The sequence below is a fragment of the Carcharhinus amblyrhynchos genome, chromosome 3, assembly GCF_965287045.1.
Source record: "Carcharhinus amblyrhynchos chromosome 3, sCarAmb.v2.hapA, whole genome shotgun sequence".
NCBI classification, from domain to species: domain Eukaryota; kingdom Metazoa; phylum Chordata; class Chondrichthyes; order Carcharhiniformes; family Carcharhinidae; genus Carcharhinus; species Carcharhinus amblyrhynchos.
In genome coordinates this window covers 43,988,076-44,014,803 of record NC_137326.1, presented here as the reverse complement: position 1 = coordinate 44,014,803, position 26,728 = coordinate 43,988,076, and the positions used below count along the sequence as shown (strand labels likewise).

Genomic DNA, 26,728 nt, shown 5'->3' with positions numbered 1-26,728 from the left:
TAGACTCTTAAGTACATTATTCCACTGATCTTTATTGATTGTGGCATCCTGTTGTGTTTACTCAGTGAGTCTACTTCTGAATGGGGTAGTTGAGTATGTCTGTCTCATATAATAGATATTTTTGCATCAACCTTTTCAGCAGTTTCCCAAGCACCCGTTATCGCACCTCCTTCAATCCCACTGAACACTATAAGTTCACTCAGTGGTGTAGCATTGTGTTCGATAAACCATTCAGAAGGCAGACCCAATCCCTGGTTATCCAAAGAGCTGATCAGGCAGCATGCAGCACAGCTGCCTCACAATGCCAGGGATTCCTGTTCAATTCAGGCCTTGGACTGTCTACGTAGATTTTGCACATTCTCCCTGTGTCTGTGTGGGTTTCCTCCCACACTTCAAAGATGTGCAGGTTAGGTGGGTTGGCCATGCTAAATTGCACCTTAATGCCAGGGGGATCAGCAGGGTAAATATGTGGGATTATAGGGAAAGGGCCTGGTTGGGATTGTTGTTTGGTGCAGACTCAATGGGCCAAATGTCTGCGCAGTCAGGATTCTATGATTTCAGCGTGGTGGGAGCACTAGCAATGGCCTCAGCAAGCAAATGAGGTTTCCCTTTGCTGCTACTTATCTGGTGACTTTTCCTGGAATTAGATGCATGTGTGTTGAATGGAGACGGGATTGTGTTATGCTGATAATAGCTTAGAAGTGAAAGAAAGTCCTTGCAGAAGGAAGCACTTAATTACCTTAGTTTGACAGTCTGTCAAAATGTTTCTTGGGAATTCTCACAATGTTTCAGACATTCGGCTGTGAAGTTGGAAAGATTTAAAGACCCCACTTTGAGATTTGACTCCCAGCTGTTCACTGTTCATGTCCAGCTCACGGCAGGCATGGGGCATTAAAAATACACCTTGTAATGATTTAGAACCATATGTGAACTGTTCATAGTTGGGGGTCCTTGTTAAATAATCTTTTCATGAAAGCAACTTTTGCTGAAATCAATCATGCAATTAATAATCTGTCCAGTTTTGGATTGAATGATCATATTTTGCTTGATATTTCAGAAGGTAATTGATTTTGTTTCCTGTATATGTATACCTGTGTCATAGAAACATAGATTCCCTACAGTCCAGAAGGAGGCCATTCGGCCCATAGAGTCTGCACCAACAGAGTTTCTTAGTCAAAGTATCTGACAGTATCTTACCTAGGCCCACTATCCCTCTAACCCCATGCATTTCCCATGGCTGATCCATCTAATCTACACACCTTTGGATTGTGTAAGGAAACTGGAGCACCCAGAGGAAATCCACAGAGGCAAGGAGCGAATGTGCAAACTGCACACGCAGTGACCCAAAGCTGGAATTGAACCCAGTGCGAACCACTATGCCACTGTGCTGCCTAACAATATTTTATCCAGAAAAAAGATTAATGGGTGATCCATGTCTCACCTGTGCTCTGTAATTGCATTCGCTACCTGTGTAATATATTAGAAGTGCTTTTTTAAACATCAATTTATGGGATATGGGCTTCACTGGTAAGACCAGTATTTGTTGCCCATTCCTAATTACCCTTGAGAAAATAGTGATGACCGACCTGCTGCAGTCCCTGAAATATAGATATACCCACATTGCTGTTAGTGAGGGAATTCCAAGATTTTGATCCAGCAACACTTAACGAAAGGCAATTTCTACATCTTCATACTGGTATTGTAAAGTCCAGGGACAGGCTGCAAGATTGGGAAGCTGAAGAGCAAAAGCAAATTGTGAGAGAGAACTCGCACAAAATATGAAAATGGACAGCAAAATCTAATGTATGAAAGAGATGGATTAAAATGATGGTTGGATCCTTGAAGGATGAGACTGGGGGGTTTATAGTGGGTACACAGAAATGGCAGAGACACTAAATCTGTATTTTGCTTCAGTTTCCACAGTGGAGGACGTTAGTACAATCCTAATGGTAAATAATACAGAGGTAAGAGAAAGGAGGGGCCTTAAAACAATCACTGTCAATAGGGAAGAAGTGCTGAACAAATTATTGTGATTGAAGGCAGATAAGTCCCTTGGACTTCATGGCCTACATCCTAGGCCCTTAAAGGACAGGGCAGTGGAGACAGTGGGTCCATTGATTACAATATTCCAGAAATCCCTGGATGTGGGAAAGGATTGGAAAAATGATAATGTAGTACCCTATTCAAAAAGGGAGGAATGCAGAAAGTAGCAAACTATAGCCCAATTAGTTTAACATCTGGTGTTGGGAAATACTGCAGAAGAGTCTGGGTGCACTTGCGCATGAATCGCAGAAAATTAATATGCAGGTGCAGCAGGTAATAAGGAAGGCAAATTAAATTTTGGCATTTATTACTAAAGGAGTGGAGGATAAAAGTTGTGAAGTATTGTTGCAACTATACAAAAAATTAGTGAGAGCGCACCTGGAGTATTGTGCACAGTTTCTGTCCCTTTGAAAAGGGATGTAGTTGTATTGGAGGCAGTTCAGAGAAAGTTCACTAGAATGATTTCAGAGATTAGGCGTTTGTGTTCTGAAGAGAGATTAAGCAGTTTAGCCGTATACCCTGGATTTTAGAAGAATAAAGGAAGATTTAATGGAGTATACAAGATGTTCAAGGGAATTGGCAGGGTAGGCTTTGAGAGGATGTTTGCTCTTGTGGGACAATCTGGAACGCGAGATCATAGTTTTATGATACGGGGTGGCAGATATAAAAGAGATTAGGAGAAATTACTTCTCCCAAAGGGTCAGGAATCTATGGAATTCAATGTTGTGGATACTGGGACATTACCAATTAAAAATCTGCCCACCTTTTTAAATTTAATCAGTGCGTTGGAATGTTATGGAGGATGGGCAGGAAAGTGGAGTTGAGGACGAGTGAAGATCAGCCATGATCGTATTGATGGTGGAGCAGGCTCAACAGGCTGAATTGCCCACTATTGCTCCGAGTTCTAATCTTCTTTTATGAGTGGCTTGGAGAGGGCATTCCAGATGATGGTGTTCAGTAAGTGATGTTGGAGGAGCCGTAATGAGTTCCTGCAGTGCATTTTGTAGATGGTATATACTGCCAGGTTTGATTTCCACTTTGAAGTAATCTTAATAGTATTGGGTTCAATAAGGCTGTTTGAATAATATGGAGTTTGGCCAGAATCCTAAGCTTCTGTTGCTGAACCACTGGTAAAAGTAAGTATTGAGCACTTCTAGGTAGTTAAACTAGGGCATGGTTGAGTCTGCAACAACCTGTATTCTCTACACTTCATACAAACATACGAATTAACAACGGTCGTAGGCCACTCAGGCCCTCAAATCTACTCTGCTGTTTTATCAGATCATGCCTGACCTGATTGTGGCGTCATCTGTTTTCCTGCATGCCTTCTGCACCCCTTGACTCCCTTGTCAATGCAGAATCTTTCTAACTCAGCCTTCGAAACGTTCAAAATCCAACCCCCTCTGGGCCAGAATACTCCACAGATGAATGACCCTCTGAGGGGAAAATAAACTTATCTCTCTCTTAAATGAGACACCCCCTATTTCTAAGTTGTGCCCACTCCTTCTATGTCTCCCTTAAGGGACAACACACTCTCAGCATTCATGTCCTTTCTGGACTTTGCACGTTGCAATAAGATCACCTCTCATTGTAAACTCCAATGGACACAGGCCTAACCTGTCCAATCTTTCTTTGTAAGATAAACACCCCCTCCCCATTACAAATTCCAAGAATTAGTCAAGTTTTACTTGACAAAATGACGGTTTTAAGAAGTGTCTTTTCTGGGGATTTGTGATAACATAACTGGAACGGCAAAATTATTAACTGGGAAAAGTACAGCAGGAGTTCTCTTTCTCTCTAATCCAAGTCAAATTTGGGTATAAGGAATGAATGCCATGCAATACTTATTTATTACAAGAAAGTTGGATTTTTGAGTGTGTGCAGTAATACAGTTAATAATAATTAACACCGTGAGAGGTCCATCTCTGTTGCTGCGAAGGGAACAGTTGGAGCCATTTTGAAATTTGAATATGAGGACGCAGCCTGATCTTTCCTGACTTATTCTTTCCATCTTCAAAATGCACAATTAAGTAATCTTGTCACCAAAGCAGGAAACAAAAGACTGCCAAAATCTTGTTCTGCCAGTCATGCAAATCCTCATGTTACAAGGAAGCAAAGCCATGTCAGCAACTTAAAAATTAAATGACTGGAAAATGACCTCCATTTATTTTAACACCTAAAAACCTATCTCTTTACCGATTTATTTTTTATATGTGGCTTAGTTGCGAGCAAAGTACCTTGATTTTATGTTGTCTTAGATCGTGCGAGTGATTGGTCCAGTGGAAATAGCATCTCAATCTTTTTAAAAATGTTGGTGAAAATGGCACTTCTTTTTCAGGGTTTACTTTATTCTTCCCTTTGCACCAGGTAAATCTGCTGTTCTCAAGTGCCTGCTGGCCATCCATAAGATCTTCAGAGAGAGTGACCCTGCATACCTCCTTAATGACCTCTACATCACGGACTACTGCATTTGGATCCAAAAAGTCAAGTGAGTCTCACAACTAAACGGATACAGTTGAATAGTTAAAATAAACTGTGAGGACATTTCCATAGCCTGTAAACTGGCAGTAAATTGGTGACCCGCGTTGCACTAATTCTTTTAGTCATTTGCATAGTTCTGTTGGGTTGCTAGGTGACACTGTCTACCTGATTGAATATGTATAAAGAAAAGTGGCTGCCAAAATATGCCACATTAAATTTATTGTTGTACTGCACCGCGTATAATTCTTTCTCAAACTGTTACTTCCTTGATTTGAGCACAGCGGATTTCATTTGTTCAAGTTGCCTTTTTCTTCCTCCGTTGACAATTTACCGCTGTCTTGAAAATTCTTCCAAGATTTTGACACATTCCCTTTGCTACACAATATTTTCCACACAAAATATGCATTAGAAAATGTCACTTTGTGCTTCAAACAGCTGTCTACCATATGACAGTGTGAAGGTTCTTTATGAAATTGAGAAATGTGGCAGGTAACCAACTCTAGTCAAAGGTTCCCAGTCTTGCTGTCAGATTGTGCGAGAGAAGAAGCTCGAACAAAGTGACAGTCTTGGAAGGCTGCTCACAAGATCCTTGGAAGCAGACTTCAGTTTAAGTTACTGACCATATGTTGGAGTATGAATGAATATTTGCAAAATAAAACAGGTGTCACACCTCGGAAGATAAATTGCTCTTAAATCTGAGACTTTATCATGTCCGATATAAAGGACGTTTTATTGCTTAGTGAACTGGTACTTTTGTTTTAACATTAATGACATTTCTTTCACAGCAGAACATAATTCTTTACCACAAAATAATTAATGAATCATTGAATTTGCCGGAGCATGCCAGAACTTGCATCTGTCTGGTACAGATTTGATCTGTTGCCCACATCTGTAATTATCCAGAATGATGTAGATTCTCTGGCCTCCCAGCTGTGTATTTCCCACTGGCGAGAGATGGCGCCTTGTTTCATAGAATCCCTATAGTGCAGAAGGAGGCCATTCGGCCTACTGGGTCTGCACCAACCACAATCCCACCCAGGCCCTATTCCCATAAACCCGCATATTTACCCTGCTCATCCCCCGACAATAGGGTCAATTTAGCGTGGCTAATCAATTAAATCTGCACATCTTTGGCCTATGGTTAGAAACCGGAGCATCTGGAGGAAACCCCCACAGGCACAGGTGGAAACTCCACACAGTCTAAACAAGCTAGCTATTGGCGAGATTGTCACGTCCCGTCCCATGCCGGTGGACACCCACATGCTGGCATGTGTGATGTTGGCAGGACCAGAGAATCCTGCTGGCATGAACTGCCGGAGAATTCAGGCCACGGAATTTCAAGTTGATCTTCAGATCATTCAGGACAAAGTGCATGTGTACACTTGTGCCTGCACGTGGGAAAGCTGCCATTCCAATTACAATTGCAAAAGTTTTGGTTGTTTTAAACATTCCTGTGTGCAACTAAAAGAATGAGCTCTCGAATGGTGAAAACTTCATCTTTCACATTTTAAAGACCTGATGTTGCTCATGGTAAGCCAAATAAGTTGCCAAAAAACATTAAGAATATTAGAGCATATTTTCTGTCATTTAATTTACTGTCATCAGCACCACGCAAGAAGCGCGAATAATAAATTTAAAATGGCCCACAGAGACATTATAATACAAATGTCTCAGTTTGCTCCATAACCAACTTGACTATGCCTTTAGCTGAAGCCTAAAACTTACAAGCGTGTGCTAATCTGCGAAGTTTCTTGAACTAACAGCAATTCAGTGGAGTAATATCAGGTTATGTTTACCCGCAATAATTAAAATATAGGACCAACACAAAGTGCCAGATAACACGTTTCACTGCATGTCACCTTGGGCCAGATTTTGTTGCAACAAGGGGGCTTGACAGCTGGCATTAGTTAAACCTGCCCCTGCAATTTTTAGTTGAAAGATCAGTTGCCCACAAAGTGTGAACTGGGGGAAGTGGAGCCTCTGGGACCTGCCTGAACAGCTAAGTAACAAGTTACCTCCTTAACCAATCTGACTGTAGAATTTTTAAAAATTCATCCGTGGGCATTGCTGGCTAGGCCAGCATTTATTGATGTGGAGGTGCCAGCGTTGGACTGGGGTAAACACAGTAAGAAGTCACAACACCAGGTTAAAGTCCAACAGGTTTATTTGGTAGCACAAGCCACTAGCTTTCGGAGCACTGCTCCTTACATGATCCTTATATGCCCCTTATATATTCCCTTACTTGATGGAGGGACAGCACTCTGAAAGTTAGTGGCTTGTGCTACGAAATAAACCTGTTGGACTTTAACCTGGTGTTGTGAGACTTCTGACAGCATTTATCGACCATCCCTGGTTGCCCGAGGGCAGCTGAGAGTCCACCACATTGCAGTGGCTCTGGAGTCACATGTAGACCAGACCAGATAAGGACGGTGGATTTCCTTCCCTAAAAGACATTAATGAACCAATTGGGAAACTCATATGGGAAAGACTGAGAATGAGGGTAAATTGAAATGCATGAATTCAATGTCGAGTACACTACAGGAAGAGAGAAAGAAGGTATTGGATTAAAGGAAGAGTAAAAAAGGGAAGAGAAAAATTTTTGAAGTTAAATGAAAATCCAGCACTGAAAATTTGATATTTTTATCAATCTCCTCAAAGATCAGAAGTTGAGGCCAAAGGCACTCGCTGTTAATTATATGTAAATGGAACAGCAAATTCAATGCACTCCTCCACCATTAGCATCTGAAAACCACAGCTCCCTGTTTGCCTCGCCATTGACATGCATTGAACATTGTGAAGTTGCTGTACTTGTCTGGCCAATACAGACTACCATTGCCACAGATATTTGGGGCTAGTAATCTTTCGTCGTGCAAGTACCCTTTTAGCAACGTGGTTGTTAATTACTGCCAACCAACCTCGTTAGCACTGAAAGTTAATTAGTACGGGTGTGCCCCCCCTCACTCCCTTCAAGTGTTCAAGTTTAGAAGGAGATTTTGAAAGTGTCAACATTTTCAGTGTAAATTTTTCATCCAATATTTAGGAAGTTTTTTTTCACTTTGCTATCTCCTTTAATCTGACTCTTTCTTCTCTTTCTCTTATATTTTATTTGGTATTGAACTTTACCTATTCTGATTTGCCCTCCATCCCAATCTTTAGGTAAAGAAGGTACCCTGAAGTGCTGTTTCTCTCACCACATCATTATCAGGTCATACAGACATCAAGCAGCCTTGCAGACAAATGCTTTTTATGTTGAAAGCTGCAGGGCAGCTATTGCACTTTTTGCTGCATATTACCATGGGCCACATTTTGGTGCATTTACTTAGTTGATAAAGTGTAGCTTTTATATTTAAGATGGCACTTCCTGTTGGTCCTAAATTTTAATTACTCTAAATAGTCATAACCCAAGGTCATTCCACTCTGTTGTTGTTCCTGGAGATTGGAATATGCTTCAGTTTTAGTTTTATCTCTAAAACACTGGCAAATTATGACATTTATACTGCAATGTTCCAGTACACTGGGCTTGCCATTTTTAGTGTAAATGTTATGCGTGCCAATGACAAAGTTGGTTGATCTGTTTCAATATTGTGCTAAAGTGAGTAAGATCACCAGGCCTTATTGCTCAGTAATTGCTGGATAGAATTTTGGTCTTACCAAGTTTCAGGCCACAACATTAACTTAGGTCGGAATTCTCCAGCTGTTCACGCCGATTGGATTTCCTGGTCTCATTATGGTGAGCGATAAATTCTCTGTACTCGTTGGCAGCAGGGCATCAAGAGCCAGAAAATTTTGGCCTTAGTTTTCATTCTGTTAAGTGTGATACCGTGTGATTAGGGGTGGCATTGTGATTAGCACTGCTGCCTCACAGCACTATGACCTGGGTTCGATTCCCAGCTTGGGTCACTGTCTGTGTGGAGTTTGCTTGTTCTCCCTGTGTCTGCGTGGGTTTCTTCTGGGTGCTCTGGTTTTCTCCCACAGCCCGAAAGACGTGCTGATCCATGCTAAATTCTCCATCAGTGTACCCAAACAGGCACCAGATTGTGGCGACCCGAGGATTTTCACAGTAACGTCATTGCAGTGCTAATGTAAGCCTACTTGTGACTAATAAATAAACTACTTTTTCTTTTGCTTTGGTGTAGTTAAGAGACTGCAGGCATTTCTACACCTGTGTTTTCTGCTCTTCGGGTGTCTCTCTGTACATTGTAACATAAGAACACAAGAAATAGGAGCAGGAGAAGGCCATCTAGCCCTTCGAGCCTGCCCCGCCATTCAATAAGATCATGGCTGATCTGAAGTGGCTCAGTTCCACTTTCCCGCTTTCTCCCCATAACCCTTAATTCCCTTGTCTGTCAAAAACCTATTTACCCGTGTCTTAAATATATTTAGCGAGGTAGCCTCCACCACTTCAACGGGCAGAGAATTCCAGAGATTCACTACCCTTTGAGTGAAGAAGTTCCTCCTCAACTCTGATCTAAACTGCGCTCCCCCCCCCCCTTTATCTTGAGGCTGTGCCCTCTAATCCTGCTGCCCTTTGAGTGGGAAGAATCTCTCTACCTCTACCCTATCCATCCCTTTCATTATCTTATACGTCTCTATAAGATCCCCCCTCATCCTTCTAAACTCCAACGAGTACAGACCCAGTCTATTCAGTCTCTCTTCATAGTCTAACACCCTCATCTCCGATATCAGCCTAGTGAACCTCCTCTGCACTCCCTCCAAGGCCAAAATATCCTTGCGCAAGTGCGGTGACCAAAACTGCACACAGTACTCCAGCTGCAGTCTCACCAGTACCTTGTACAGTTGTAGCAAGACCTCCCTGCTTTTATATTCTATCCCCCTCGCTATAAAGGCGAGCATCCCATTCGCCTCCTTGATCACCTGCTGCACCTGCAGACTGGGTTTTTGCGACTCATGCACGAGGACCCCGAGGTCCCTCTGCACCGTAGCATGCTGCAGCTTTTCGCCCTTTAAATAGTAATCCCTCCTACTATTATTTCTGCCCAAGTGGATAACCTCACACTTGCTAACATTGTACTCCATCTGCCAGGTCCTCGCCCACTCGCTCAGCCTATCCAGATCCCTCTGCAGACTTTCCACACCCTCTGCACAATTTGCTTTTCCACTCATCTTTGTGTCATCAGCAAATGTTGTTACCCTACACTCAGCCCCCTTCTCAGATCATCTATATAAATGGTAAATAGCTGAGGCCCCAGCACCGATCCCTGCAGTACTCCACTAGTCACCAACCGCCAATCAGAATAGCACCCACTGATACCAACTCTCTGCCTCCTATTAGACAACCAATCCTGTATCCACGCTAACACCTTATCTCCAACTCCATGCCCCCTAACCTTCTGAAGCAACCTTATGTGCGGCACCTTATCAAACGCCTTTTGAAAATCGACAAACACCACATCCACCGGTTCCCCTCTGTATATTGCACTAGTCACATCCTCGTAGAAATCCAATAAATTCGTCAAACACGACTTCCCCTTAACGAATCCGTGCTACGTCTGCTGTATCAAACCATTCTTTTCTAGGTGCCTCGCTGTTTCTTCTTTGATGACGGATTCAAGCATTTTTCCAACTACAGACGTTAAACTAACCGGCCTATAATTCCCTGCCTTTTGCCTGCTACCTTTTTTAAACAGCGGCGTAACATTAGCAGTTTTCCAATCTTCCGGCATTTCCCCGGAATCCAGCGAAGTTTGGTAAATAATCACTACGGCATCCTCTATCACCTCTCCCATTTCCTTCAGAACCTTGGGATGCATTCCATCTGGTCCTGGGGACTTGTCCACCATCAGTCCCGCTAGTCTATCAAGCACTACCTCTCTAGTGACAGTAATCGCATTCAGGCCCTCAACTCCTACCATCCTTCTATCTTTAATATCCGGCAAACTATTCGCGTCCTCCTCCATGAAGACCGAGGCAAAAAACTTATTTAAGGCCTCCGCCATTTCCTCATCTCCCACCACTAAATCCCCCCTTTCATCCTCTCAGGGTCCAACATTCACTCTAGCCAGCCTCCTCCTCTTTATATGTTTGTAAAAACTCTTCCTGTCCTTTTTTATATTTAGTGCTATTTTAGCTTCATAGTCTATCCTTCCTTTCTTTATCAACTCCTTAGTCATTCTTTGTTGATTTTTAAACCTCTCCCAATCTTCTACTTGTCCACTACTTTTAGCCACTCTCAACGCATCAGCTTTTAATTTAATACTCTCCTTTATTTCCTTCGATAACCACGGCTGATTATCCCTTCTCCTAAATTCCTTCTTTACCATCGGAATATATTTCTGCTGAGCACCGAAAAAGATCTCCTTAAAGATCCTCCACTGTTCCTCAGCCATCCTACCGACCAATCTGCGCCCCCTGTCTACATTTGCCAATTCGGTCCAGGTGAAGGCTTGAATGAAGGCACTTTATCTGAATGCACAAAGCATTTGGAATAAAGTGGATGAGCTGGTGGCGCAGATCAGCACAAATGGATATGATCTGGTGGCCATTACAGAGACATGGCTGCAAGGTGACGGGGACTGGGAGCTGAATGTCCAGGGGTATCAAGTGTTTAGGAAGGATAGGCGGGAGGAAAAAGGTGGGGGGGGGGGCGTAGCTCTGCTGATTAAGGATAGCATCAGGGTGGTAGCAAGGGATGATATAGGAACCAAAGAGTAGAAAGTGGAATTGTTGTGGGTGGAGATTAGGAACAGCAAAGGGAGGAAGACGCTGGTGGGTGTCGTCTATAGGCCCCCGAATAATGATCTGGAGGTGGGGCGGGCTGTTAACGAGCAAATAAATGCGGCGTGCAGGAATGGAACGGTGATAATTATGGGGGATTTCAATCTACATATTGATTGGTCGACCCATGTTGGACACGGTGGGCTCAAGGAGGAGCTCTTGGAATGCTGCCGGGATAGTTTCCTTGAACAGTGTGTGTTGGAGCCGACGAGGGAGCGAGCTATCTTGGATCTGGTGCTATGTAATGAGGCAGGTAGAATTAGGGACCTTGTGGTGAAGGATCCTCTTGGGGAGAGTGATCATTGTATGGTGGAGTTTCTGGTGCAGATGGAGGAGGAGAAAGTGGGTTCCTGGACACATGCCCTTTGTTTGAACAGAGGGGAGTACGGTAGGATGAGAGAAGAATTGGCGAATGTGGACTGGGGGAGCGCGTTGGAAGGTAGGTCTGCTGAGGAGCAGTGGAGGGTCTTTAAGGAGATCTTTCTTGGTGCTCAGCAGAAATTTATTCCGATGGTCAAAAAGGACCGTAGGAGGAGAGGTAATAAGCCGTGGATAACAAGGGAGGTGAAGGAAAGTGTTAAATTAAAAGCGGAGGCGTTGAGAGTAGCTAAGAGTAGTGGGCGAGAAGAGGATTGGGAGAGGTTTAAATGTCAACAAAGATTGACAAAGAAGTTGATAAAGAAGGGTAGGAGAAACTATGAAGCTGGGCTAGCGCTTAATATAAAAAAGGATAGCAAGAGTTTTTATAAATATATAAAAAGGAAGAGACTGGCTAGGGTGAACGTTCGACCCTTAGAGGATGAGAAAGGGGACTTAGTGGTAGGGGATGGGGAAATGGCTGAGGTATTGAATAACTTTATTGTTTCTGTCTTCACGGAGGAAGACGTGAATAATTTGCCGGGTGTTAGAGATGGAAAGGCGGTAGGACTGGAGGGTCTCAATGACACTATTGTTACTAGAGAGGCGGTGCTCGACAGACTGGAGGGACTGATTGTGGACAAGTCCCCAGGACCGGATGGAATGCATCCGAGGGTTCTGAAAGAAATGGTGGAGGTGATAGTGGATGCCTTGGTGGTTGTTTTCCAAACGTCGCTGGATTCCGGGGAAGTGCCGGAAGATTGGAAAATGGCTAATGTTATGCCGTTGTTTAAGAAGGGTGGCAGGGAATGATAGGCCGGTTAGTTTAACGTCTGTTGTAGGTAAAATGTTAGAATCCGTCATCAAGGAGGAAATAGCGAGGCATCTTGAGGGGAATTGCTTGATAGAGCAGACGCAGCATGGTTTCGTTAAGGGGAAGTCGTGTCTGACAAATTTACTGGAGTTCTATGAGGATGTGTTTAGGGCGGTGGATAGAGGAGAGCCGGTGGGTGTGGTCGGTCTTGATTTTCAGAAGGCGTTTGACAAGGTACTTCACAAGAGGTTATTGCAGAAGGTAAGGGGGCATGGAGTTGGGGGTAGGGTGTTAGCGTGGATAGAGGACTGGTTGTCAAATAGGAGGCAGAGAGTGGGGGTTAATGGGTGCTATTCGGATTGGCAGTTGGTGACTAGTGGAGTGCCCCAGGGGTTGGTGCTGAGGCCTCAGCTATTTACCATTTATATAGATGATCTGGAGGAGGGAACCGAGTGTATAGTGTCGAAATTTGCTGATGACACCAAGATTGGTGGAACGGCAAATTGCGAGGAGGGTGTGGAGAGTCTGCAGAAGGATCTAGATAAGCTGGGCGAATGGGCCAGGAAATGGCAAATGGAATTTAATGTTGGGAAGTGCAAGGTGGTCCATTTTGGTAGGAATAATGGTAGGAAGGACTATTATTTACGTGGCAAAAAACTGCAGCAGGCGACGGTGCAGAGGGACCTCGGGGTCCTTGTGCATGAGTCGCAAAAACCCAGCTTGCAGGTGCAGCAGGTGGTCAGGAAGGCGAATGGGATGCTGGCCTTCACAGTGAGGGGGATTGAATATAAAAGTAGGGAGGTCTTGCTGCAGCTGTATAGGGCATTGGTGAGGCTGCAGCTGGAGTACTGTGTGCAGTTTTGGTCACCGCACTTACGCAAGGATATTTTGGCCTTGGAGGGAGTGCAGAGGAGGTTTACTAGGCTGATACCGGAGTTGAGGGGGTTGAGCTATGAGGAGAGGCTGAATAAACTAGGCTTGTATTCGTTGGAGTTTAGAAGAATGAGGGGAGATCTCATTGAGACATATAAGATGATGAATGGGATGGATAGGATAGAGGTGGAGAGACTCTTCCCGCTCAGAAAGGATAGTAGGACTAGGGGGCACAGCCTCAAGATAAAGGGGGGGCGGTTTAGAACGGAGTTGAGGAGGAACTTCTTCACTCAAAGGGTGGTGAATCTCTGGAATTCTCTGCCCGTTGAAGTGGTGGAGGCTGCCTCGCTAAATATTTTTAAGATGCGGGTTGATGGGTTTTTGATAAACGAGGGGATTAAGGGTTATGGGGAGAGGGCGGGAATGTGGAACTGAGCCACGACAGATCAGCCATGATCTTATTGAATGGCGGGGCAGGCTCGAAGGGCCAGATGGCCTACTCCTGCTCCTATTTCTTATGTTCTTAAGTAATTCCTTTCTCATCCTATCGTACTCCCCTCTGTTCAAACAGAGGACACAGGTTTGGGACCCTACTTTCTCATCCTCCATCTGCATCAAAAACTCAACCATACTATGATTGCTTGTCCCAAGAGGATCCTTCACAACAAGATCCCTAATTCTTCCTGCCTCGTTACACAACACCAGATCTAAGCTCGCTCCCTCATTGGTTCCGTCACACACTGTTCAAGGAAACTATCCCAACAGCATTCCAAGAACTCTCCCTCAAGCCCATCGCGTCCGACTTGGGTCAACCAATCAATATGCAGATTGAAATCCCCCATAATTATCACCGCTCCATTTCTGCACGCATCTGTCTTGTTCCTCTTTGAGTTTGACACAGTGTGACAGGCAGGAAATTGACTGTTTTTTTTATAGTGCAATTCTTTGGGTTTGTTGACTTTGTTGACTAGTTGGAGGAGAAACAGTTAAATAACAGGAGAGGTATTGTGCATCAATTGCCAAGTATTTTATCACAGTCCTTGATTTCTTCTGATGGTATTCTGACATCTTACCATTTTCTCTGAAGGTTGAAATTCACAACTCTGTGATCCCAGAGCACCAGTAATTGGCTCAGAATCCATTGCAATAAATCCGTAAGCCAGTACTTGCAACTCCTAATTTAAGCTCTTTAATGGAGCTGCACAGATGTTAGCATTGCTGCCTCACAGCGCCAGGAACCCAGGTTTGATTCCCAGCTTGGGTCACTGTCTGTGTGGAGTTTGCATATTCTCCCTGGGTTTCCTCTGGGTGCTCCGGTTTCCTCCCACAGCCCAAAGATGTGCAGGTTAGGTGCATTGGCCATGCTAAATTCTCCCTTTGTGTAGCCTAACAGGCATCGGAGTATGGGTATTTTCAAAGTAACTTCATTGCAGTGTTAATGTGACCCTACTTGTGACTGATAAATAAACTTCAACTTTGAGTTGGTCTACAGCATTTACCACTTCTCTGGAAGTCTATTTTGGAGGTCTTTTAAATTTAGCACTTGATTTTCGACTTGTATTTTTGCTACTTGGAGAATGTTCTCCACATCCGTCCTCAACTCTGAAAGCATTAAGAAATTTGTCAGAGAGTTTCAGTAAGTGTTGATCTCAGGAGAGCCCTGGATCTTTTCTGGCTGAACTCTACATTTTAATACAAATGTCAGAAGAACACCCCTTGCTCCTCGACTGTGACATTTCCATTACCCACATGAGTGAGTAGATATATTTCATATTATGGTGTGATCAGCATCGTAGTAAATTGTTGGGATATTTTTGCAGTGAATTGATCCATTAGGTACTAAGTAATCATTTGGGACTCAGCTATCACAGTGGAGCTTTGACTGCATTAACTTGGGATGGATTGAAACTAATTTGAAGAGATGTTAAAAGAGGAATCATTTTGGCTGAAGAATATCTCTTGTTAGCACACAAGCCACCCCAGAATAAAAAAAAATATTGGTTTTGGGAGTAGTGGACCTACTCCGTTCAATACCAAGAAAATGCAGCTCCTATTTGAAAATATTAATTTAATCTGTGATCAATTTAAATCTGGTCTGATTTGATCAGATTGTTGTTTTTTTAACTTGATTGTCCGTGTTTTGTGCTGATTGTACTTTGGAAGCTTGGTTAATTTATCACTGTTTTTCTGAGGTTATCAATACTACATTCACACAGTTTGTACTTCGTTGACATTATCTGATCATTATCAGTTTGCTGTTTGTGTGAATTTACTATGTGCAAATTGGAATTGGCTGACACATTTCTACATTACAACAACAACCACACTTTCATTCATTGACTATGAAGTGCCTTTAGACATCCTGTGGTCATGAAAGACAATAAATTAAAGAACAATAGGGTCTGTAATATCTTTCTTATTGTATGTGACTGTTCGTTTGTCTTTTTTGTTTTTTTTCAGGGATTTATCCATAAATGTGGTACACTTCAGTAATTCATTTCTAACTTGCCAACTTTGCTCTTAAACTTTCATCAACTTTCTGAAGCTTTGACAACTGTCTTGCCTGCTAAAATCTTCTGGTTTTGGTGTCAAAAACATCGTTATTGTCCTTCATTGTCCATTTTACACTTATTTTTGATTTTCATGATCCAAATGGTGAAATTCTGTCATGAAGGTGGATTCTGATATGACATCCAGTTATGACAGGAAAGTTACAGGGGCAGTATGGTTATGTTTTAATTTGGTTTGTTGAAGGCTATTGTCATTTTGATTGTTCGCTTCTTGACTTGGCAGCTAAATAATAAGACAGGTCGAATTGTAATGGATAATTTCTCTTCCCTTATTATTCATCCAGTGTAACAAATTCATATTCTATAGACTTTGTGACCTTGACTAGTCTGATTTTACTCTGCCAACTGCTCAGTGGAAGTGCCTGCCAGCTACAAGATTCTCTTGTTTGTTCCATCTTTCTGAGTAGCTTGTCATTTTCTACTATATTGGGGTCCTCCAAGAGTCCTCTTAAAAGCCCTTTCATTCAGTCCTCCCGAATGTAATCAAATTGACTTGAGGCAAGGCACCCTCTGGCGACTTTTTGGTTTTAAATCTCTACAAGTTCCATCTCTTCAGATAATCAATTCTTTTTCTCCGGCAATAACTTTCTTGCTTCTTCTCCCTCACTGTTGCATGCTGTCTCTCTGTCTCTCACAGGCCAGCTGCTGCTTCCTTTTTTGAATCCAGTTTTTACAATTGATTTGATTTATTATTGTCATGTATTAGTATACAATGTAAAATATTGTTTCTTGCATGCTTTACAGACAAAGCATGCCGTTCATAGAGAAGGAAACGAGAGAGTGCAAAATGTAGTGTTATAGTCATAGCTAGGGTGCAGAGAAAGGTCAACTTAATGTGAGGTAGGTCCATTCAAAAGTCAGGTGGCAAAAAGGAAGAAGCTGTTCTTGAGTTGGTTTGTACGTGTCCCCAGACTTTTGTATCTCCCTCTGGAAGAAGGTGAAAGAGAGAATGTCTGGGGTGTGTCGGCTCTTTAGTTATGCTGACTGCTTTTCTGAGGCAGCACGATGTGTAGACAGTGTCAGTGGAAGCTGGTATGAGAGATGGTCTGGGCTTTCTTCATGTCCCTTTGTAGTTTCTTGCTGTCTTGGACAGAGCAGGTGCCATACCAAGTTGTGATACAACCAGAAAGAATGCTTTTTTTGGTGCATCTGTAAAGGTTGGTGAGAGTTATAGTGGATATTTCCTTAATCTTCTGAGAAAGTAGTCATTGGTGAGTTTTCTTAACTATAGTGTCAGCTTGGGAGGACCAGGACAGGTTGGTGATCTGGACACCTAAAAACCTGAAGCAGTCGACCATTTCTACTTCGCCCCATTGATGTAGACAGGAGCATGTCCTCTACTACACGGCAAGGTAGCACAGTGGTTAGCACTGCTGCTTCACAGCTCCAGGGTCCTGGGTTCGATCCCCAGCTCGGGTCACTGTCTGTGTGGAGTTTGCACATTCTCCTCGTGTCTGTGTGGGTTTCCTCCGGGTGCTCCGGTTTCCTCCCACAGTCCAGAGATGTGGGGGTTAGGTTGATTGGCCATGCTAAGAAATTGCCCCGTAGTGTCCAGGGTTGCGTAGGTTAGAGGGATTAGTGGCTATAATATGTAGGGATATGGGGGTAGGGCCTGGGTGGGATTGTGTTCGGTGCAGACTCGATGGGCCGAAGGGCCTCTTTCTGCATTGTAGGGTTCTATGATTCTATGATACACTTCTTGAAGTCGATGACCATCTCCTTAGCTTTGTTTACATTGAAGGAGAAACATTGTTGTCGTCACGTCAGGAACTTTTGGAACTTGACTTGGGATAAACTTTGATCTGGGCCCTCTGCCCAAAGCAATCAGGCCCACTATGTTTTGCATTGGATTAAAAAGAACAGTTTAAAACATAACCACCTTATGATGTCCAGTGGTCAAAAGTGTGTGGCAAAATCTAATGTCAGGCTATGTCCATTTTATATGATGGAAATATTATTTAAAGCTTAAAATGAGTCAGAATGTGTGTAGTTTAAATCATAAATTCAACAACCTGATTCGATTTCCCATGAAATGCACCTAGTGTTTGATGCCATTGTTATGTGGAATTAGTCTTCAGGTACTTCTGTGCAGATGAAGATATTCGTGCTGCGCAAAGCCTGTATAGCTACATGTTTCACATTCTACTGTACCACCCTTTTGGGGTTTGTGCTAACCCTTTTTGAAATTGTTAGTCAGTTTTTGGCTTTCCCGAATGACAGGTGTATGCATCACTTAAACCTCTAAGGAGCACATTGGAAATTTGTCAGGCAGCCCATCTGTCCAGACCTTAGTGAATATGTTCACAGTACAAAACTGCCTGCGCTTCAGCACTTCTTCAAAATAAATTGTTAATGTCATTCAGAAAGACTGCAGTTATGACTGGGGTGGGAAGTGGAACATTCTTACAATAGAATACAATGCTCTGAAGTTGGTACTCATGCACGTTTTTAGGGAAGAACAGAGAGAACTTTGCATCTAATATGTGCTGTGCCCAGATTAAGTGCTAATGGGCATTAGATGCTAATAATAGGTGCCAAATGAGGGGGGGAGTATTCTGTTGCCAAAATGAGAATGAGAAAGATTTAGTTAATGAGACAAATTTGGTTCCTAAATTCAAAGTGTGCATGAAGCAATGTGCAGCAGTTATGAACCCTTTAGTTTGTTCTAGATGCTGTAACAAGTCAGGGGAAGGGGCGAGCAAGGCTTCTAAGGCAGAACACGGCTTGGCAGCTCAGCCAACTATTTCTTCAGCTGATCTATTAATGCTTGATAGTTAGATGCTGTGCAAGGGTTAAACAAGCTGTGGATTGGTGCTCTATTTAGGCAGTTCGACACCATTAGTGCCTTTACTAACATTGCTTCACAACAGGATACCTGAAAGGGCAGCCTGCCACTGTGAAAATCTATTTTAACTGATCGTGGTTAGATGTGAAGGAAATGTTTCATTGTACCAAACTGAACATCAAAGACAGGGGTTTATAGCAGATTGGTATGTTATGTTCTTCAGCTGCTGATTTTACTCCCTGGGTTTGGACTGAGTAAGCGGCCTTTCACCAGGGTTTGAATTTCTCATCAAATTTTTCATCAGACTCCTGATTATAAGACATTGAAGAGAGGGGCTAAGGGGCCATTGTTATTGCTTTAGAATGGACTTTGCAAAATTGAGATGCACCATTATCTAATCTACTAACATGTCCTTTTTAGACCACCCAATATAGTCTGACAGCCTGACATTCTGCACAAGAACAGACATACAACACTTAGCATTTCCAGGCTGTGCCTCAACACTCAAAGGTGTTCAGAGTTCACCAGGCGGCACTCAAACCTATTAGCTTCACTTAAACCTATTGACTTCATGGATAAAGTCAAGTTTAGGTTCATGGGTTTGGTTCGAAAGTTGGCCATTGCATTCAGGGTTTGTTAACCAGTGTAGGAAAAAGAGCTGAATTGTACTGGGGGCCTCACACAGATCCCTCCTCCCTCATATAAGGGATTTCAAAAGAAAACGTGAAATGCAGGCGTATACACCAGAGCAGTGAAGCGGAGGTACTGATTGTCAAGGGCAAGTTCTGGGTCTGTGTCAGGGAGTATTTGTTCACACACAAGATGCTGAAGATCCAGAATAGAGCATGTTTGAGGCCAGGCCTTTGTACTAGCCTAATAGCTAGGGAGGAAGATTTTGTCGAGTTAGTTCTTTGGAAGTATGATATCAGATTCTCCAATTTGCTCATCTTGTGGCATATAGAACAATCCATGAGTATAATCCTATGATCTGTCCACAGATTTCAAAATTGAAAATTCCAGATAGACTGCAAATTGTTTGTTTGCCAAGAGAAGATAATTATTGAAAAGAGCCCTAACCTTGGCAATCTGCTGTTCTTAATCAATGGTGATTGACTGCAAGGTTGGCAATGCCAATTGATTTTTCACATTTTTATGCAGGCATTGCCCAAGTGTCTCGTGTTTAATATATGATATGAGGTGGCAGGTTGTTTTTTTGAGTGGTATTGACATCCATGTAATAGGTGTCTGGAGCACTAATAATTTCCCCTCACTCTCTTGCTGTCCTTGGAACGCAACCAGCGCAGTGCCCTCAACACCATGCTGACTGACCAAATCATTCAGCATTGACATCGAATCCAAGTTAGAATTTTTTGTCCTGCGGGAATTTATAACTACTTCCCTTTTATGATTCTCAAGTGTGGCCCTAATACATATTTTACTTCCCGTAGCGCAGTTATTGACTGCTTTTTGCAAATACGCTCCATTAGGACTTGCAAGGATGCGTTTACTCCTGCCTGTTTGCAACTCTATCTCTCCATATTCATTCACACTAAGAGGTTGCACATTATCATGCAGTACAACATGAAAGATTTGGGCAGGGCCCTAGCTTTGCGGCACCTGGCTGGTTTATATATTAATGAATACTGTCTTGCGAGCTTTTAGTCTTAAGTTTGACTGATAAAGGTTAAGGTTCAAACTATAAAGATGAAAATAGGTTTCAAATTGAGCGTGACGGTCCAGAGTATTTTTACACTTACAAAAGGGGAGTACTTAAAAGCGTTGTTGATGTGGGATAATCACACTGAAAGGAAACTTTCAGCTTTTTAGGCTGCAATTTGAATATTTATCTTGTTGAATATTGGTGCTGCAATCCAAACTGTCATCTATTTGCAGCAAGTCTGAATGTAACAATGCAGACCACATTTTCTTAAAAGGGTTTTCGCTTTTCAGAATTTTTTTGAGAGGGTTTGCTTTCGGGGAGAGAGAACAAGTTCCATTGAAAGGCTGTGTTCTAAAGCAAAGTACATTCACACAAATGTTTTGAATTTAACCCCATTCGGAAGAAAAGTGGTTACAGTGGCTACCAGCCGGGTTTTGTTACTTCCTCAAAGATTGCAACAACACCTCGTGCCCATTGTGTCGGCATGACCCCCAATCATGGGTTAAGTACTTGAGCTATGAATACAGGAAGATTTAAAAGAGAGATGTGTGTTGTATGGTCATCAGAGGCTGACTAAGTCCGCTATGTATTGAAGGAGAAAACTGTGCAAATGGACTTCTGCTTAGTGGCAGGCAGGAGGATCGACAGTATTTTCGTTGTCAAAGAAGAGACAACTGAAGTGGGGGAGGGGACTGGCATGCTTACTAGTTTTGTACTTTCACATGGCAAGTAGAAATGATTTTGCTCAACCCTAATCACTCGGTTCCAGCCTGATCTTTTCAGGTACTCAGGGTGGCACATTGGTTAGCATTGTTGCCTCACAGCGCCAAGGACCCAGGTTTGATTCCAGCCTGGGTGACTGTGTGGAGTTTGCACATTCTCCCTGTCTCTGTGCGGATTTCCTTCAGTGCTCCGGTTTCCTAGTCTAAAGATGTGTGGGTTAGGTTGATTGGCCATGTTCAATTGTCCCTTAGTGTCCCAGGACGTGTAGGTCAGGGAGATTAGCGAGGTAAATACATGGGTTGGTAGGGATAGAATCTCGATAAGATGCTACATCGAAGAGTCAGTGTAGACATGATGGGCCAAATGATGACCTCCTGTATTGCAGGCATTCTATGATTCTGTTTACAAACTTTGAGAGCATTGGCAAAGCACATACAAGCAATAAAATAAATCTGGTTCAGATTACAAGGGGATATCACTGATGTATTCAGCCCTCATCCCATCCCCCCCCAGTTTACGTTATCAGATTCTTAATGTCAAGAATTTTCTCAGATGTTCGGAATATCCCATCCATTTATGGGTGTAACTAATGCCATTGAATCTGACTGTGTCAACACGTTGTCTGAATTTCTGACAGAGGATTAACTTGCATTGAGTGCGTGACTTGAACATTGGGTATCCAGAACATAGTGGGGGGATGGGGAGACACACTGTGGCATCATGTGTATCAAAGCCTCTTTAAACTAAAACTTGATTCACCTTCAGTTCCAGACTAAGTATTCTTGAAACATGGCATTCCTACCAGAAAGAGCTTATTTGCAGACATTGGATGAGGACAGGTTTCAGCACAGTTGTGATCATGAACCTGCTGAAGCTCCCTGCTTATTTTCATGTATAAAGGATGGCCATTTCATAGAAGTACTGACTGACTGCTGGAGCTGTGTTAATGATGGATCATTCAGCGGAGGAGAAGGTTTAAACAGAACAAGGTCACTGCAGGAGAACTATTTCCTTGCAACCCTGGTGAAGTGCCTTAATCCGGAATGTTTCTCTTTTTAAGTACTGAAAGTTATTTTACTTTTCACGTTTCTGTAGTCTGAATCACCGCTTTATTTTCAAGTGGTACCAAGTTGAATTGGACGCAGATGCAGAGTTATTGCTTAAATCGGTAAACTCATCATTCACGGTGGCTTTTCGGTGCACAGATTCTTGTAGTGTTGACTTGTGTTAAGGACACAGGTGCATGTGGGAAAGGAACTTCATTCCACCGCACACATCAGTTCACTGAAAGCATGTCTGCTGAAATAAGTCTTTATTGATTGATGGAAGTACTCACTGAGTGTATTGCATATAAATCAACTAGCTGCCCAGTTGCTGAGGGAAGCTGTTAATCTTGTCTGCGCTAATAAGGCACCAGGTTGCCGATATCTGTTTTCTGGTATCTTTTCTGTTCAGGTTGACATTATCATTCATTTAAAAGGAAAGTACTTCACCTTTATATCAAAATGGATTTAAAAGCAGCAATAAATCAGCGCTGAAAATATAAGGTGTACCACTGTGTTGAATTATGTTCACTGTTATTTACTATAGCGAAAGATTGAGATAGTAAATCTGTCATGACGTATTTACCACTTTTTTTTGCTTCTACAGATTCTTTTTGCCCTTTTCTTCCTATAGCAAAGTCTAGTTTTAGTTTATTTATTAGCGTCATAAGTAGGCTTACATTAAGACTGCAATGAAGTTGCTGTGAGAATCCCCTAGTCGCCACACTCCAGCGCCTGTTTGGGTGTACTAAGGGAGAATTTAGCATGGCCAAATGCACAGAACCAGCACATCTTTCAGACTGTGGGTGGAAACTGGAGCACCTGGAGGAAACCCATGCAGACACAAGGAGAACATCCAGACTCTGCACACATAGTGATCTAAGCCTGGGAATTGAACCCAGTTCCCTGGTTATGTGAGGCGGCAATGCCAGCCACTGTGCCACTATGAAGCAGATTGTTTTGCCACAGAGCTTGTTTTTGTTTCGGCCTTGATATAGTTGAATGAGAGAGACTGGAACAACTGGGGAGAGGTTGTGGGGAGGAAGGTGAAGCCACATGAGTGGAGAGGGAATAAAGTGATTTCTTTGGATTAATGATCTCTCTCTTTATATTGTGACTAGAACTCACCCTCAGGTATACGATAATGATGTGGTTTGAAAATAATTAGCTTTGACACAGATACCAAGGGATCCAGTTAATGGCCAGATTAATGGTTTTGCTAAGATTTAAGTCGCTATAGACACTTTCCTTGCAGTTGTAGAATATTTCTGTGTTGCCATTTCATTTTCTCTCCCAAATAAATTGGAGAGATCCTCAGTTCTCCTTGTAATGATCGCTGAAGACTTGAAGAATGGCCAGTGTTTATGTTTTTTTGTTTATTTTGGCTTGATTCTCCCATGTCCAAGCAGTGACCAGAATGCTGCTGTTCCCACCTCCTGACAGTAGAGGCCCTCAGTGAATTACAATATCTCTCTTGGCTCAGATTCACCATCTCACACACACACACCCACCCTTTCCTGGAGTTTGCTGTTTCCTTTGTTTTCTGCTTTCTACCCCCACACGGTTTTCTAACACACCAAAGGGGGCTTAGGGGTACTGTCTGAAACACTGGTGGAACCAAGACTGCTGTTGGGCATATTGTTGATTTGTATGAGACTTTGCCTCTCAAATAACTGATCTTTCAACCTCGGAAGATGATGATCTTGTGCTGAAGTTTTCATTTCTAGGTTAAAGTAGGAAATTTGGAAACTTCTAATTGTTAACGTGTATACATATGATATACATCTCCTTACTCAGTTTTGGATTTGATTTGAAAGCTTCCAGCATGTGATGAGCAGTCAGCCATCATGGGATTGGAAGGCTCATCATTTCAAATTCAGTTGCTTCATAGAGGTTGGATCTGAACTGTTTGAGTTTCATTCGAGTGCAGCCAAAGACCTCAGTGACCAGAGTGGATGATAGTTGCTCAGAGATCAAAGAATTGGACTTTCCACTGGGGTTTCAGTGGGCAGTAGATTTTCTTTTATCGTCTAGAATGTGATCAAGCAGTCCAGCGATCAAGTTGTTAATTCTGCCTTTTGAATTCCAAGTATCAAGAGCAAAATACCAAGAACGGCAGTGTTGGAACAATTTCCACGCACACACAAGGAGAGAGCTCAGAGTTTCACTGCTGGTATTCTTTGGTGATTTTATGGATAGTTGCTGTTTAATACATCTGCTTTTGTGTTCATGAAATGCATGCGGTTTCTGGCTGAAATCCTAGCGTCTCATACAGAGCTAGCTCACTGATGATGGTTTATTTTCCAAGTGGGCCAACAATAACAAGAACTTACAATCGTACAGCACCATTACTGTAGAAATTGTTCCCAAGTGCTTCATAGAGGCCTCAGAAAATAATGGATGCAAAGCTGAGGCCCAGCACATAGTAGAAGAGGTGAAGGTTTAAGGAGGTCCTTAATGGGACAGGAGTTGGAAAGACAGATGGATTGCAGGAAGGAATTCCAGCTTGGAATTTTGATAGCTGATAGCACAGTTGACAATGTTGGAACAAAAGAAGAGAGAGCTACAGAAGAGATTGGTCGGGATTGGAGAGTGGGAGGGGGAAGGAGTTGTTGACACAGGAGGTTCCATGGTAATAAGAAAGGCTGCAGTGAATAAGTGTATTCAATTTTCTGTTGGTTACCAAGGGTATGGGTGATTGAGTGTGACTTGTAGGATAGGATATGGGCTAAAGTTTGTGGAGGACAAAGACATCCTGGTGAAGGTTGAAACAGTCAGATCTGGAAGGAACATGAAGGTTTCCACAGCAGATTGGCTGATGGAAGAGTGGAGGTGGGTGATGTTATGGGAGTGGAATTATGGGGCCTTTATGATGAAGACAGTTTGGGTTGAAACTTGAATAGGATGGCAAGATTGCGAACAGTTTGCCTCAATGTTAGTTAAGGCAGGGATAGGGCAAGAGATGGGTGGAGAAGGTTCATGGCTTTGGTCTTATCTGTGTTTAGTTGGAGGAGATTACAGCCCATTGCTGACTGCAAAAGAGAGGAGCTGGAGGGACAGAGTTATGTATTATTGGTGTATGGGTGGAAGCTGGCCCTCTGTCTGTCTGCAGAAATTTCCAGGTCACGAGGAGGTGGGTGGGGGGGGCTTGCTTTTGGAAGTGATGGTGTCTAGGTGGGAAGAAATCCTCCGGCTATGATCAGATCAGCAAAACGGGAAACAAATGACTGTGTCCCCACTGTGCTGAAAATAGAGGACGGGTGGTGGCGTTTGGCTGTATCGAAGGGTTGTGGGACGAATGGGCGTAGTCTATGCACCACTGGTAACACAACTCCAAACTTTGAGTAAGACTATGGGAACTTGATTGGAGAGATTCAAAGAAGGATTTTCAGTTGAAATGACCGTAATTCTGGAAGGTGATGACATATTCATAGACTTGAGAGAGAAAGAGCATGGGAGAATGAGAAGGTGGGGGGACAAAGAGAGAGTAGTTTGAGGGTGGGATATTTGCAACAACAATACATTGGCACCCCAGAAACCTGAGCACAAAATCTAGGCTGATGTTATGGTACAGTGCTGAGGGGGTAGTCAAGCATATTGATATGACAGAATTATCATGGCATAAAAAGGGCAAAAGGAATAGCAGTTGAAGATCATTTGTACAGAGCAGTCTTTGAAGCAGTTATAATACAATAGATTTTTTCCCATGTAACTGGTGCCCTCACATTCTCTCATCTAATAATCTAACTCTCACTGAGCAGCAGTCAGGAGTTACAATTATTTCATTTCCCACCGCAGTTTGCTAAACCCAATTGTAACCCTCCCTTAACGGGTTGAGATCATCCAAGTCGGTGGAGATTACAAGTGGAACTGGGGACTTCCCTGACCTTTATGGCATGTTAATACACCAAGAAGATTAATAGTATTAAATTCTCCATTTTCCAGATTTACAGAATCACAAGAGTTATTACAGCACTGAAGGAGGCCATATGGCCTGCTGTGTATGCATCGACTGTCTATAGGAACAGTTTATCTCATGCCACTTCCCTCTTGATCATTTCACCAATAAATTGCTATTAAGTAAAACCTCCGCTTGAAAAAGGAGCCTTTGTTATATTTAAATTCCTTTACTCTCAGATAGTTACAAGCATTTGTATTCATAGTCGCAATTAAAAACTTTATAAACACTTGGAACTATCGGTCAAACTGAGCTGCTAGGAACCCACTGTGCTAATGATAGGTTGTGAAATCAGTCATGCAGCACAAATCCTGCAATGGCAGCCCTAAGGTTTATGTCAGCAGAGTAAAATCACAAGCACCGATTTTTTTTTTCAAAATTCAAGACCTTGCTCATTCTCTTTGACACTTCTAATGAGTTTATCCGCTTTTTATACACTTCCATGTCCAATCCCAAAGGGCAACTGACTTTTCCCAAAGGTATCCCAGATTGAAGGCAGCTGCACTTTAACATGTGCAGCCACCTGCCTGAGACACACATGTGCAATGTTCAAATCATTCCTGTTCGTCTCTTTACAATAATCGTGGGGTCAGGGGTTAGGAGGTGGGATTTGGGCCACTGGCCATTTTTGAAAGGACATAGAGCGTCTGCATGAAAACTCAAACTTTGTACTCTGACTTGCCACT

At 42.8% G+C, this 26,728-nt stretch overlaps 1 protein-coding gene across 1 annotated transcript in view; it reads left to right on the top strand.

The window, feature by feature from the left end:
• shq1 (SHQ1, H/ACA ribonucleoprotein assembly factor) overlaps window positions 1-26,728 on the top strand; it is a 133,700-nt gene that overhangs the window by 77,439 nt on the left and 29,533 nt on the right. The window contains exon 11 of the mRNA XM_080186320.1: window positions 4,411-4,531. Within this exon, the coding sequence (XP_080042446.1) occupies window positions 4,411-4,531 (121 nt within the window). The remainder of the gene's footprint in view (window positions 1-4,410; window positions 4,532-26,728) is intronic.